At 34.9% G+C, this 13,377-nt stretch overlaps 1 protein-coding gene across 4 annotated transcripts in view; it reads right to left on the bottom strand.

Moving 5' to 3' along the window:
• Positions 1–1,335: 1,335 nt before the first annotated feature.
• Positions 1,336–13,377, bottom strand: part of LOC144970649 (zeta-sarcoglycan-like) — a 47,183-nt gene continuing 35,141 nt past the window's right edge. For all 4 annotated transcript variants that reach the window (XM_078910483.1, XM_078910486.1, XM_078910485.1 and 1 more), the window contains 5 exons: positions 13,299–13,377; positions 10,105–10,224; positions 8,842–8,908; positions 7,070–7,193; positions 1,336–4,839 (listed from right to left, as the gene is read on the bottom strand). The exon at positions 13,299–13,377 is cut by the window's right edge and continues 9 nt beyond it. In XM_078910483.1, the coding sequence (XP_078766609.1) occupies positions 4,627–4,839; positions 7,070–7,193; positions 8,842–8,908; positions 10,105–10,224; positions 13,299–13,377 (603 nt within the window). In that variant the 3' untranslated portion in view covers positions 1,336–4,626. The remainder of the gene's footprint in view (positions 4,840–7,069; positions 7,194–8,841; positions 8,909–10,104; positions 10,225–13,298) is intronic.

Raw genomic sequence — 13,377 nt, forward strand, 5'->3', positions numbered from 1 at the left:
CCTTCCGATCACATAGCCGCACAAACATGGAAAGAGTAGACAGATATAGGGAGATGGAGGACACAGCTAAAGTGGCCTCTCCGCTAACCATGAGAGGTCAGAAATGCTTTGCCTTTAAGGGTTCTATTGCGCTTGCGATACGTTTCGGTCATAACAGTGCCAGTAAAAAGGAAGCCAATGGGATAGTCAAAAGTTCTAGAATTAAAATTAACGCCCTCAAGAAAAAAAAAAAAAAGAAAGGGAAATTAATTGGTCGAATAGGGAACAGATGTAGATTCCAAGTGCATACTATCAATGAACTTTGTTTGAGACCACATAAGAGTCTCACCTAGTCATCAACAGAGGATCCCGCTGAGAGGAATACAATCACTTACTGAATATATCCAAAACAGAAGACTCAACTAACAATATATATAAATATAAAATCATCTCCGAATACTAATACTAGACATTAGACTGTTTCACTCTCCAGCAAGAGCTAGGACAATACTAAGCAATCTAATTCCAAGACAAAGACAGAAAGGAAATTGAAAAAAAAAAAAAACATATATAAAAGGATAGATGACACAACAAAGCCTCCCTGCACACAATGGGAGGTCAGAAGACCCCACCCTGTTATTGAATAACTAAATTATAGTGTAACATCAAAAACCAAAACAATATCGTTTCGTCTTTAAGAAAAATGTTTTTAATGAATTTCTACTCCTTCATCTCTTTTTCTCTCGTACTTTTAAAACTACAACAATAAAAAATAGCAAAACAAAATATCAGATGAAAAAAAAATGAATAAAATACAATGGAATATGAAAACAAAGGCTACAATTTTTTTAAACACATTACGAAATCATGAATTAAATCAAAAGAAAATAATGAGGTATCTTTCCAAGAAAATAATATTACATCAACTATTTCTATAAAATAAATCAAAAGTGATTATTGTACCTAACATAGGTAAATGAAATGTCAACGTTACAACCACCACAACCACCTCCATCATCATCATCATCATCATCATCATCATCATCATCATCATCATCATCATCATCCCCACCTCCTCATCATCATCATCATCATCATCATCATCATCATCATCATCATCATCATCATCATCATCATCATCATCACTGTCGTCGTCGTCATCATCATCATCATCATCATCATCATCATCATCATCATCATCATCGTAATCACCGTCGTCGTCATCGTCATAGCATTCTCTATTTTTCTACCTCTTTTATATTCTCTCTCTTTTTCTCTCACTCATTATTCTCACTATTTCACCTTACCCCCCCCCCCCCCCCCCCCCCCCCCTCTGTATGTCTGTCTGTCTCTCTCTCTCTCTCTCTCTCTCTCTCTCTCTCTCTCTCTCTCTTCTCTTAAATATCTTTACCTCTGCCATTCACAATTCAAACACTCCTCTTTGGCATACTAAATAATAGCGGTTTATATTACAACAATAACATTAACAACAACCAATAACATCTAAATCTTACGCAAATATTACACCAACAAAATTGAGTTGGGGAGCAGTTTTTAACCAACTAACTACCGTACTCTGGAAAACTATAATAATATTATTTGAAAATATGGCCAGAAAATTCGTCCTTCAAATATCGATGGGTTTAAGTGACCTTCACCTTGGCAAAAATTCTCAAACCTGGTACTAAAGGAAGACTTTGGCGAAGTCCTATGTTTGAGATATTTTTCCTAGATGTGGGTCCTATAAATCGATCTGTATTTGAAGGATGTTTTCTGGCCAAAATGTTTAAATACGTGGTTTTCCAGAGCATGGCAGTTAACTGGTTAAAATGCTGGGAGACAGGAACCTATTACTTTAAACTGAGACTCATTACGCACAGTAGAATCCTGTTAACGCCAACATATTCAGACCAGAAATATTGGTTGACTTGAAGCAAGGTTGACTTATAGCGTAATATCCACTACACCTACTCCAAGCGCTTTACAAAGCCACCAGAAGCTAAAAGATTCACTATATTATATAGAAAGAAGATGACGTCACTCAGGCCTTTGTTATTGTATTTTGCCATCCGCGTTTATGAGTAAGTCTCACTTAACTGTATAAACCAGCCTATAAACGTTCCATGTTACACATAGTTTTGTGAGTTGGCCCGTTGTACTTCCTGATGGCAATGTTGTGAGTTTATTAGCCAAGCACACACTATCTATATTTAATTCATATATCTACAGTGTTATTCTCTGTCTCCACAGCTCTCAATTACAACACATTTTATTTAATAAATTAACATAGGAATAATAATATTATGGTATAGCGACGTGAGCATAATATTTGCAGATCTGATAACCGAACCCAACTATGGGCTTGATTCAACATTGTTGTAATAGACAATATTTTGCGTTGGTTTGAGAGGATGTATTTCCATCACAACAACAATGGGCCTATACGAATTGGGGTTATTAGACCTGCCAATAAGTGCATATTGTGAGATAACATTACAGTTCAATCTACATGAATTGCAAATGGACGGAAAACACAATTGGTTATCTGGGGTGTCAGGACTATTTCTCTGGTGGCGAATAATTTGGGTCTCTTGAGAGATAAAACTTAAGGGGCGGTTTAGGTCTTTTCTAAAAAGAATTAATAATAATTACCTATATTGGGCGTTTTTAAGCATTCCATATCATCATTATAAGTTAATAAACAACATTTTTTAGTGAAAAATATAAATTATCTGTATTGATACCCGTTTTGCGACCTAGTCTAATTTGGGGGATGTGAATTTAAAAAAAAACAAAAAAAAAACATAACAATCTTGTGACAAACGTTCCACAAAAACTTATGAAGGAATGACCTCCATATTCTTCCTTCTTATCAACATTGTAGCATCGTATGTCGCCATAGAGAAATTTTACAGCTTTAGCTTATTGAATTTTTATTAGAACATTACAAAATTGAGAATCAAAATGTTATGACAAAATTGATATAAAAAATATATAATTTGGATTATAATTCAAAATACACATACCTTATTTTAAAAAAACCCTCTCACTCTCTATGGTGACATAACACATAATCTCTGTGATAATTGCGGAAATTTTCAGACAATTTCATTGAATAGATTCTGAGACACGTTTACCACAGTATCCCATACCCTTAGAAAAATGACATAATATTGAGAAAATAGCAAAATAGCTTTCCATTTTTCACAATTTTCTTACTACCCATACCCTTTTCGATTGTGTTTTTCGTGTCTTTATATCATATTTTAAGAAGTTGGACTTCAATAATATTATTTCTAAGATAATAAAATAGCGTTTTCCACCAAAATCTCAAAATCAATTTTTTGAAGGACATACATTCCTAATAATTAGACCCAAACCGCCCCCCTAACTATCATCAGAGATGCCAACCTCAAGAATCAGAAATAATATATAAAATGTGGGGTGCTAGGCTATTTGTCTAGTCGCGACTGATTTGGTCACGTGAGGGACAAAACTTAACAATCATCTGAGATGCCAATCTCAAAATACGGAAATGGGGAGGAATTGGGGAAGAAAAAAAAGAGTAATTTCCAAAACACAATGTCAAATTAATCGCACTCCCCATTTCTGTTCACAATTTCGTGACACTGTATAAATATAAATGGATACAAAGAAATAACGGTAGTTAGCCAAAACGTAATTTTCGAAAATTGTCATATTTTTCATATTGCCACCATTTTCACGTTAAAAATATGTAATTTTCATCATAGATGCCTTCTCTGTATCAATATTGTACTCATAGCGAAGTTATAACCAACTTATTATGTGACAGCTATTCAGTTCCGCTATTTAAGTGGAGACGACGGCTTCGCCCACTTGCGCTAGTTAAGGTAAAGGTTCTGGGCCTGCAGAGTATCCGGTAGCTGGGGTGAGGAGATATCAGTCTTTTTCTGATAAGCTTCTTTTACTAGCATCACGTGATCAAAGTACACCCTTATGTTTGAGACCAAAGAGCAATCGGTGTCCTTTTTTTTTGCCAATATTCTTGAATGCACGGGATTTGCCACATAAAACTATCTATCCTTGTAGTGAACCAAAACAACAACAAAAATCCTTTCTATCCGTGTAAAGCAATGATGTCAATTTATACGTTAATTTGGTAGACAAAAAACATTTCAACGTACACATGTCGTATGGAGTGAATGTATTTGTTGCTGAATTCAGTCCCTTGATTGGTGACAAAATAATAACGGAAACACACGGGACTGTCACCTAAGTGTTTTGGCTTGGGCTTATACGTTGGTGTAACTTCTTGATATTTTCGTTCACTCAACGAAACCATCAAGTCTTGAGTAATATTGTTTGCGTCTAAGTCGTCGTCATAATAGCATTCACTGTGTTGGACATACCTAAGGGACAAAACCAGTGCGAGATACATACAACACGATGTAAGCTGAAAATGGGACCAATCAGATCTATACGATCCTATAACCGGAGCTTGAGTTTTCAGCGAAAACTCTCTTCAAAGATGCTCGCAGCCATCTAATTTTTAATTCAGAGCCGTAATGCAACGATCCCAAAAATGCCTGGACACCCCAGAATGACTTTGGCTTATTTTGACTTAATCATTCTTGCAAACAGCACCAATGATTCAACCCATATTATCTAACCACACACAGATGGATCTAAGTCACAGTCCCTGGAAGAAGGCGCTAAAAAAAGCTTTCCATTCTCGCATACACACAATTGGTATATATCCGTGCTAGATGATGACGAGGATGATGATGATGACGACGAAGACGATGACGACGATGATGATGGCAATGTTGCTGTTTTTGGAAGATTTTTCATATAGACTTTTTGACTGAGGATGTGGACCTGTAATGAGAGGGAAAAAAGTTGTTATTATTATACGCCTTTCGTTTTGGGGGAAACCCAATTTTACAATTGTGTAATAGAAACAATAGTAGTGGTGCAAAACGTCCACCTTGATGATAAAATTTGAAAATGGATTTACTCTAATTAATTGGACATTCCACGCTTGTTGGGCTGAATAACAACTGGTAGTCGAGATAACATCTTGTGGTGTCAATATGAAGACAAAGAAGCTGTAACTTTCCGGGAATATCCTTTTAAAATTAAAAATTAAGAAGGCCGCCTCCCCCCCCCCCCAACCCACCCCACCCCCACCCTCTCCTTCCCTACTTGGGGTCCCTATAATCCTTTGTAAATTAAAAAAAAACAAAAACAAGTTAGCAGTTCAAGATTTTTTCTTTTACTCGAAACGCATCCCATTTTATATCATTGCGGCCAAGTCGACAGCGACTGATAACCACGAATTTGGACGCATGATATCAATCTTAAACAATCGACATTTACAGTTGGCATACTTATTACCGAACAATACAATGTTATAAACTGAATGATGGAAATCCACGAAAGCTTAATGGCCGGTTTTGGGTGAAGACACATATAATAAATTGTTGTCAATATGGACAACTGTACTTTCTAAGACTTTTTGAAAAGAAGACGCTTTGGCACTCTTTTTCACACTCAACTCAGTTGGGAAAGAGGAGTCCCTATAGCTCAATTTATAGAGTATCAAATTCAGCGATAAAATGCCCTGGGTGTGTTAGTATTTTTATAATTGGATATCTGAGTTAATAAAATGGCCAATTCAACTACCAATTACCATTTCACCTTTACCATCTACCATTACCATTCACTATTACCGACAAGTGAATATTATATGCGGGACTGATATCCGAACCCACTTAAGGGCCTTGTTTAACATGTAACAGTGTTGTAATGGACAATATTTTGTATTTTTAAAAAGAGTTCCATTACAACAATGAGCCCATAGGGAATTGGGTTATCAGACCTGTAAATAAGAGCACGTCGACTATTACCATTCAGTTTACCATAACCATTGGTGTTTACGATTGAGTGAATTAAATTAAAATATCAACCTGAGCTTTTTTCTGTTTCTTTTTGTTTTCTTATTCGTTTGTTTCAGTTTTTTAAACAGACATATTATCTAAGCATTTTTGTACAAAATACAAATTTTGAACGAAAAATAAAATTCAAATATAATAATCAAATTATATTAATATAATAAATACAAACATGTCCAATAAAGGCAATTCATGTGAGGTAAACAATGCTCAGTTTGGTTCATGGTATGAACATCAACACATTTACAAATACAGACACAGCCATACACTAACATACACGCTTGTACATTGTTTCTACACATGTATACAAAAGAAATGAGCGTACATACAAACACATATACATACATACATACATACATGCAGACATACATACAAACCAGCATATCATCGTATATGCATGCCTTCATACATACATACATACATACATACATACATACATACATACATACATACATACATACATACATACATACATACATACATACATACATACATACATACATACATATATACAGGCACACAGACAGACAGATAGAACGATACGATATATTTGCTGGGACAGCAGATAACCATATTATAAATATAGTGTCTTATATTAAGAAGAATATGGCAATGATTGTGATGATGATGATGATGATGATGATGATGATGATGATGATGATGATGATGATGATGATGATGATGATGATGATAACGACGGCGGCAATGTCGATGATGATGATTCACGACACTGCTTCTCGTTATTTTCATTGGTTGTCTCATTTTTCCACAAAAGATTTGTTAATTAATTTTATGGCGGTTGGAATGAAGGTTGCCTTATGTCGATTTGTCCTACATTTTGCTTCTAGATACCGTCTTCCATACCTAACTGTGTATGTGCTGTGCTACAAGTGAGATTGGTATAAACCCACAACTCTGCATTTTGGAGGAAACGGCGAGGGTAACTTTCACTGTCTCAGCTTTTGGATGTATCATCATCATCATCATCATCATCATCATCATCATCATCATCATCATTATTATTATTATTATTATTATTATTATTATTATTATTATTATTATTATTATTATCATTATTATTATCATTGGGGTGACTTGGTCGTCTGTGCATCCTCTTCTGTTACTATCACTGTGGTTACTATAAATATACTTACAGCTCCATGAGCGGAAGTGATATAAACACCATCTTTGGCCTTGACTTTGACGTCACCAGCATCCGAATTGACCCCGACACCTCCCATACCAGTGATTTGAACTTTGCTGGTGGAAGAATCAACCCTAGAGGGGAATAAAAAATAAAAAAAATAAAAGCATAAATATACGAAAAACTTTTCAAAAACGGTATTGATGCTTGCGTTTAGGTAAAATACTAACAGCATCCACCAGCCGGATATAACGTACCAACACACAAAACAATGTTTGACCTTAAACGTTTATAGCCTGATTAATAGAATTTAGTGAGAACATACCATAAAAATGGCTGTCTAAAAACAATAACAAAGAGCTAACTAACGGTTATTTTCTTTCCCTCTATTTTAAAGGAATATAAACATGAACATTTATTGGTTTTGTTGTTAAAAGAAGTTATAATCATTCACTTAAATTCAACATAGAAAACTTCACAAAACAATTAACGCTAATCATTCACATTTCTGGTGATTTTAACGTTGAAATTACTTTTTGGCATCTGCTTCGCTTCACCTTCATATAATACCGTTTTGAGACGATGGGCCACTATTGCAAACGTCAGAGAATTACTAGAGTCAAGACTATAGGATGAATTTAGTTTCCCTTTAACCCTCTTCTCTCTCTCTCTCTCTCTCTCTCTCTCTCTCTCTCTCTCTCCTCTCTCTCTCTCTCCCTCCTCTCTCTCTCTCTCTCTCTCCCCTCTCTCTCCCCCCCCCCTCTCTCTCTCTCTCTCTCTCTCTCTCTCTTTAATATATATATATATATATATATATATATATATATATATATATATATACATTAATAAAAATACACACACACACACACACACACACACACATATATATATATATATATATATATATATATAAATATATATAATATATATATATATATATATCTTTCTCTCTCTCTCTCTCTCTCTCTCTCTCTCTCTCTCTCTCTCTCTCTCTCTCTCCTACCATAAATAAACCCCACTCCCCTTTTTTAAAAAAATAGGCAAGTTAAAATGAAACATATTCACTCTCAAGCTCCTGTGCGTATACACTTATAATATTATGAAGTCCTCACGGGGAAGCAAACCTTCAGTGTTCTAATGCACATAACGTGATTCTGGCACTGAGCCATTTGCTTGGCAGAATTATTAAATGAAAAAAAGTATAACATTATAAAGACTTTTAAAAAGTAGCTAAATAGAGAGTAGTCCTTCAGAGACTTGTGGCCCATGGAGACGGAGTTTATCCCGGTTTCTAAAGCGTGAAACGGACAATAGCAGTTGCTTGCTACCCTTTAGACAGGTGACCAGTCTATCGCAAAGTACTTTCCGCCAGACCTAAAAGACCCAGCTACCCAATCACTACATGGTGGACAGGGGCGGGGGGGGGGGGGGAGAGAAAATATCTCGACTGAACCTGGGATCGATCTCGGTCCCTTTGGGTATTAAGCGAGTGCATGATCATCGGGACCCGCAATAGATAGAATGAAGTTGACGCCATTCGGGTCTTTGTTTTTTATTTTTGCCATCGGCGTTTATGAGTAATTCTCACTAAACTGTATTAACCAGACTATAAACATTCAAGGTTACACATAGTTTTGTGTGTTGGTCCGTTATACTTCCGGATGGCAATGTTGTGACTGTCTTAGCCAAGCCCATACTATCAACAGCTAAATAAAGACAGAAATAAAGGCAGGACGGACACAAGACAATTATTAAGGATATATGTGGCGTTTGGGAGTTTACCTCAATGGTTCTCCTATAGGGCTACGTACAGTAGGGGTGGACACAGAGCTACCAAATTGGATGTCACCTGATGATGATAAACATAATATCATTATCAAGTAATGGTAAAGATTGAAATATACATATGCATAGGTTGCGATAAAAAAAAAAGAAAAGACAAAACAAAAACAAAAAAAACCAAAAAAAAAAAACAACCCCCCCCCCCTCCAAAAAAAAAAAAAAAACTTGAAAAAAGTATGAAGCTAATTTCATGCAAAATAGACATTTAAAAAAACATCCAAAAATTTACAAGCAACAAAAACAAGACCAGAAGTTAGTTTTTGCCAAGTTTAATTATAAATATTGTATTCGTTAGGTATTATGCCGGTTAAACTCCCAAAGTCGTATAATAATCAAGATAATAAAGTATAAAGTAGATTCCAAACTTGCGTCTTGTTTTTAGCAGTGTTTTGTGACGAGTGTAGATGCAAATGTTGCTGCTTACAATGGTCAAATTCAATGGAAGTATCAATTTAATTAACAAAGACAGATGCTATGGACCTTTCAGCTTTCCCTTACTTTGTCAACGAAACACGATGGATGAAACCCTGAATGGGACAGGGAATAGACTGTTTCTTCGTAAGGAAGCGTGAATTAAAATAGTATGCAATTCATCTTCTTTTTAATGTGTAGCGCAGAAAAAATTTCCCCCCCCCCCCCTTTCCCCTTCTAAAAAAATAAAGCAAAAAGCAAACAACAACAAAAAAAAAAACAAAAACGACTTTCACAAATGGATTCTTGTTTTCAAAAGTATGGTAATTTGAACTCGTTCCCTAATGGCGCGCATCCAGATCGCGCTGGGATTGGAAATCCGATCAGAAAAATGTACAAGCAAGAACCCTCTGATACTGTGTCTAAAGGTGGGGGAAAATAATGAAAAGGGGAATGTTGAGGTGTAAAGGAGAATTGGAATAAAATGGCAAATTAGATTATATTGCCGGTCTGAAAAGATACCCCACGTATTAAAAATTTTGGCCAGAAAATTCGTCCTTGAAATATTGATCGATTTTAATGGCCCTCATCCTGTCAAAAACTCTCAAACATGGGACTTCGGGAAGTCTTCCCTCAGTCCCAGGTTTGAGAGTTTTTCCAAGATGAGAGTCATTTCAATCGATCGATTTTTGACCGACGATATCTCTGGCCAAAATTTTTAATACGTCTTTTGTTTTGTTTTATTGTTTGTTTCTTTCTCCAAAGAACGGCTGTATATGCTACAGTGTTTACCTGGATATGAGGCATCTTTGGTGCCCAGAATGACGTCATCCCCTTCGATCATCATGGTGACCCTCCCCCTAGAATCCTGGACAGTGAATTTGTCACAGGTGGCATCTACGGAATTGGTACCTGGATACAATATATTAAATAGATGAATAAATAAATGAATGAATAAATAAATAAATAAATAAATAAATAAATAAATAAATAAATAAATATAATAAATAAAAAGTAAATAAATCAAATGAAAAAAAATGACAAGGATAAAATGATAATTTTAAAATATAATAAAATTCCCTTTATTCATCCCTTAGGGGAATTTTTTCTTTAGGATCTATTCCAAGGGAAGACTGGAATAACCCAGGCGCCATCCGTAGTGCAGCGTCGCAAAGTGAGTTAAGGCTAGGTGACTTGCTCAAGGCCACACAACGCGGCAGGTGGTTGAACTAGGTATCTTTCGGATACGAACCAAAGACCATACCGCTGAGCCACGCTGTCCCATGAGGTATAATATTCTGTGATTTGGGAATTATTAGTAAAGATAAAGAAATATATCAATTGGTCATGGATAAAAAAAAAGAAAAGTTGTGTATAAAACATTCCAGATTGTGCGGCTATGTGGCCTAGTGGCGTGACACTCGCTTTCGGATCGGAAGGTCCTGGAGTCGTTCCCGCTATGAGCGGCGCATAGTTGAGTCCTTGGAAAAGGCACTTTACTCATATTCTTTCACCGTACTCCCGAGTGCAGACAAGATTTTTTTCTGATCCCCCTGTCCACCCAACAGTGATTTGGGTAACTGATGGGTCTCTATGATCCGGCGGAAAGTACTTAGCGATAGACTAGCACCTTATCCAAGGGGTAGCAAGCACTTGCTATTATCCGTTCACGTTATAGAAATCGGGATAAACGCCGGCTTCATGGACCTAATGGCTCGGAATGACTTTTTAAAAAAAATATAGACGGCTTTTTTCATGAGGAAAATTGAAATGAAGCACTCCTACCTTCCTATCCTTGTCAAAATGAACCATATGCTTAAACTTGGTTTTTCGTTTAACGTTTAACATTTGAATGCAACAACGAGTACACGTCGGTTATAGCCCGAAAGTCATCCTTCTTGGTATAAATGTGATGTTATGTATCAAGGTTTTTACTATTTTTCATTTGGGAGAAGAATTGTTATGAGCCCGAAATGACGTTCCGTCTTTGGTATTTTGTTCTTTTAAAAACTGTTATCGATTTGTGTGTACATCATTTTCCTAAGGCTAATGTCATACACTCGAGGTGCGTAATCGCTTATTTGAACCCTCGGATGAATTTAATTTTCTTCTGTGATGTGAGCCTACTTTGACCTTATTACCCTCAAAACCACAACAAGCGACACAATCAACTATTTGTTTATCTATCAAGTTGTTCTTTATTAATTTCTCAATTTATACTTTAATCAATGCATTAAAAGGCATTTTAAAACTTTTAATTGAAAAATATTGCAGGCATTACATGAGTGCTCGAAACCCAAAGTGGTTACAGATGTGGCCTAAGTTCCGTCTGTTTTCAGTTTAGGCTACTCAGATTGGAATTCTTAATAAATTTGATGAGATGACATTTGATATTTAAGAGGTTTCTCTTTTTTTTAAAAGGCTCGTCTTTTCATTTATGATGTAATTTAATGAGATGCTACTCATGAGGTTTTCCCCCTTTTCTGTTTTATTTTCATTTTCTGGAGATTTTATTTAGATAATAATAATAATAATAATAATAATAATAATAATAATAATAATAATAATAATAATAATAATAATAATAATAAATAATATAATAATAATAATAATAATAATAATAATAATATACTTTATTCATCCAAAAAAAACAAAAACAAATGGAAATTCGTTTACAGATGTGGCATTCATAAAAATGTATAAATATAAGGTTAAGAATTTAGGGCGACACGGCGACAATGTATATATATAATATATATATATATATATATATATATATATATATATATATATATATATATATATATATATATATATATATATACATTTTACAAAGTGAAATATGTTGTCCCTATGACCCCAGTTAGAAAAAAATGTATAAATATAAAATTATGAAATAATAGCGACACTTTATATATTAATTTATGGCCTATAATCAGAACTTGTGTACACTATGTCGTAAAAATACGCGCTGTCTTTGATTTTATTGATAAAAGACGACGTCTCCTCGTGAAGAACTTAATAAATTTGTGAAGGAGGTGATCTCATCCTTCATAACTTTCTCCAGTTTACTAAGACAAAATTTCTTTAAAAGTTCTTCCACATGAGATCGCAACAAAAATAAATCAAATATATAAATAAATTTGCAAAGAAAGAAATTTTTTTGTACACTCCAAGGATAATTCTATGGCATACCCGGATGCTCTAGAATATACCTGGCATGGCGGGATAAGGCGCCTCTTGTTCTTTATTTACAAACTTTTGATGTACACCGTAGCCATCTAGTTAAAAAGAAGTCTATTGGTGCTCTGTTTTAAAGTAAAATACTCACAACATTAGCCCGCCAAAAACAAAAACAAAACAAACAAAAAAACGAAAATAACAAATCAACACAAAAACAGCTTACATCTTTCCATTCTAAATAATATATTCTAGTGAGAACTAATCACCCAACTGGCGGTCTAAATCAATGACAAAGGACTGAATAACATCAACTTTATTTCATCTATTGATGGTATTGTTTTAAGTAAAATAATCACAACATAAGCTCGCTTGATAAAATGTACCAACACACAAAAAAAGAAACAAAAAAAAAAAAAACAAAAAAAAACTATGTGTAATCTAAAATGTCTACAGAATCATTTTATTTTTAGTGAGAACAAATAACCCAACTGGCGGTTTAAAAACAATAACAACGTAATGAGGGACCTGCCCTTGAATCTTATTATTGATGCTACGCCTTTAAGTAAAAACCTCACAACATCTCACGGCTAGGTGAAACGTACCGACAAACAAAACTATGTTTGACGTCAAACGTTTATAGTTTGACAATATATTTTAATTAGAACTAATCACCCAACTGAAGGTTTAAAAACAATTTAAAAAAAAACAGCTGAGTGATGTCCCCTTTATTCCATCTCAGCGACAGTGTTTTTGCCAAATACCCATCCCGACCCGGGTTGAGTTCATAGTTGTTTGACTCTCACCTAGAACAACTCGACTCTTCACCCGATTGTCTTGGTCTGTCTGTAGGAACTGTACATCCTTGTGGGACATCATGTACAG

The sequence above is a fragment of the Berghia stephanieae genome, chromosome 4, assembly GCF_034508935.2.
Source record: "Berghia stephanieae isolate SIO BIC M18660-M18661 chromosome 4, UCSD_Bste_1.3, whole genome shotgun sequence".
Lineage (NCBI taxonomy): Eukaryota > Metazoa > Mollusca > Gastropoda > Nudibranchia > Aeolidiidae > Berghia > Berghia stephanieae.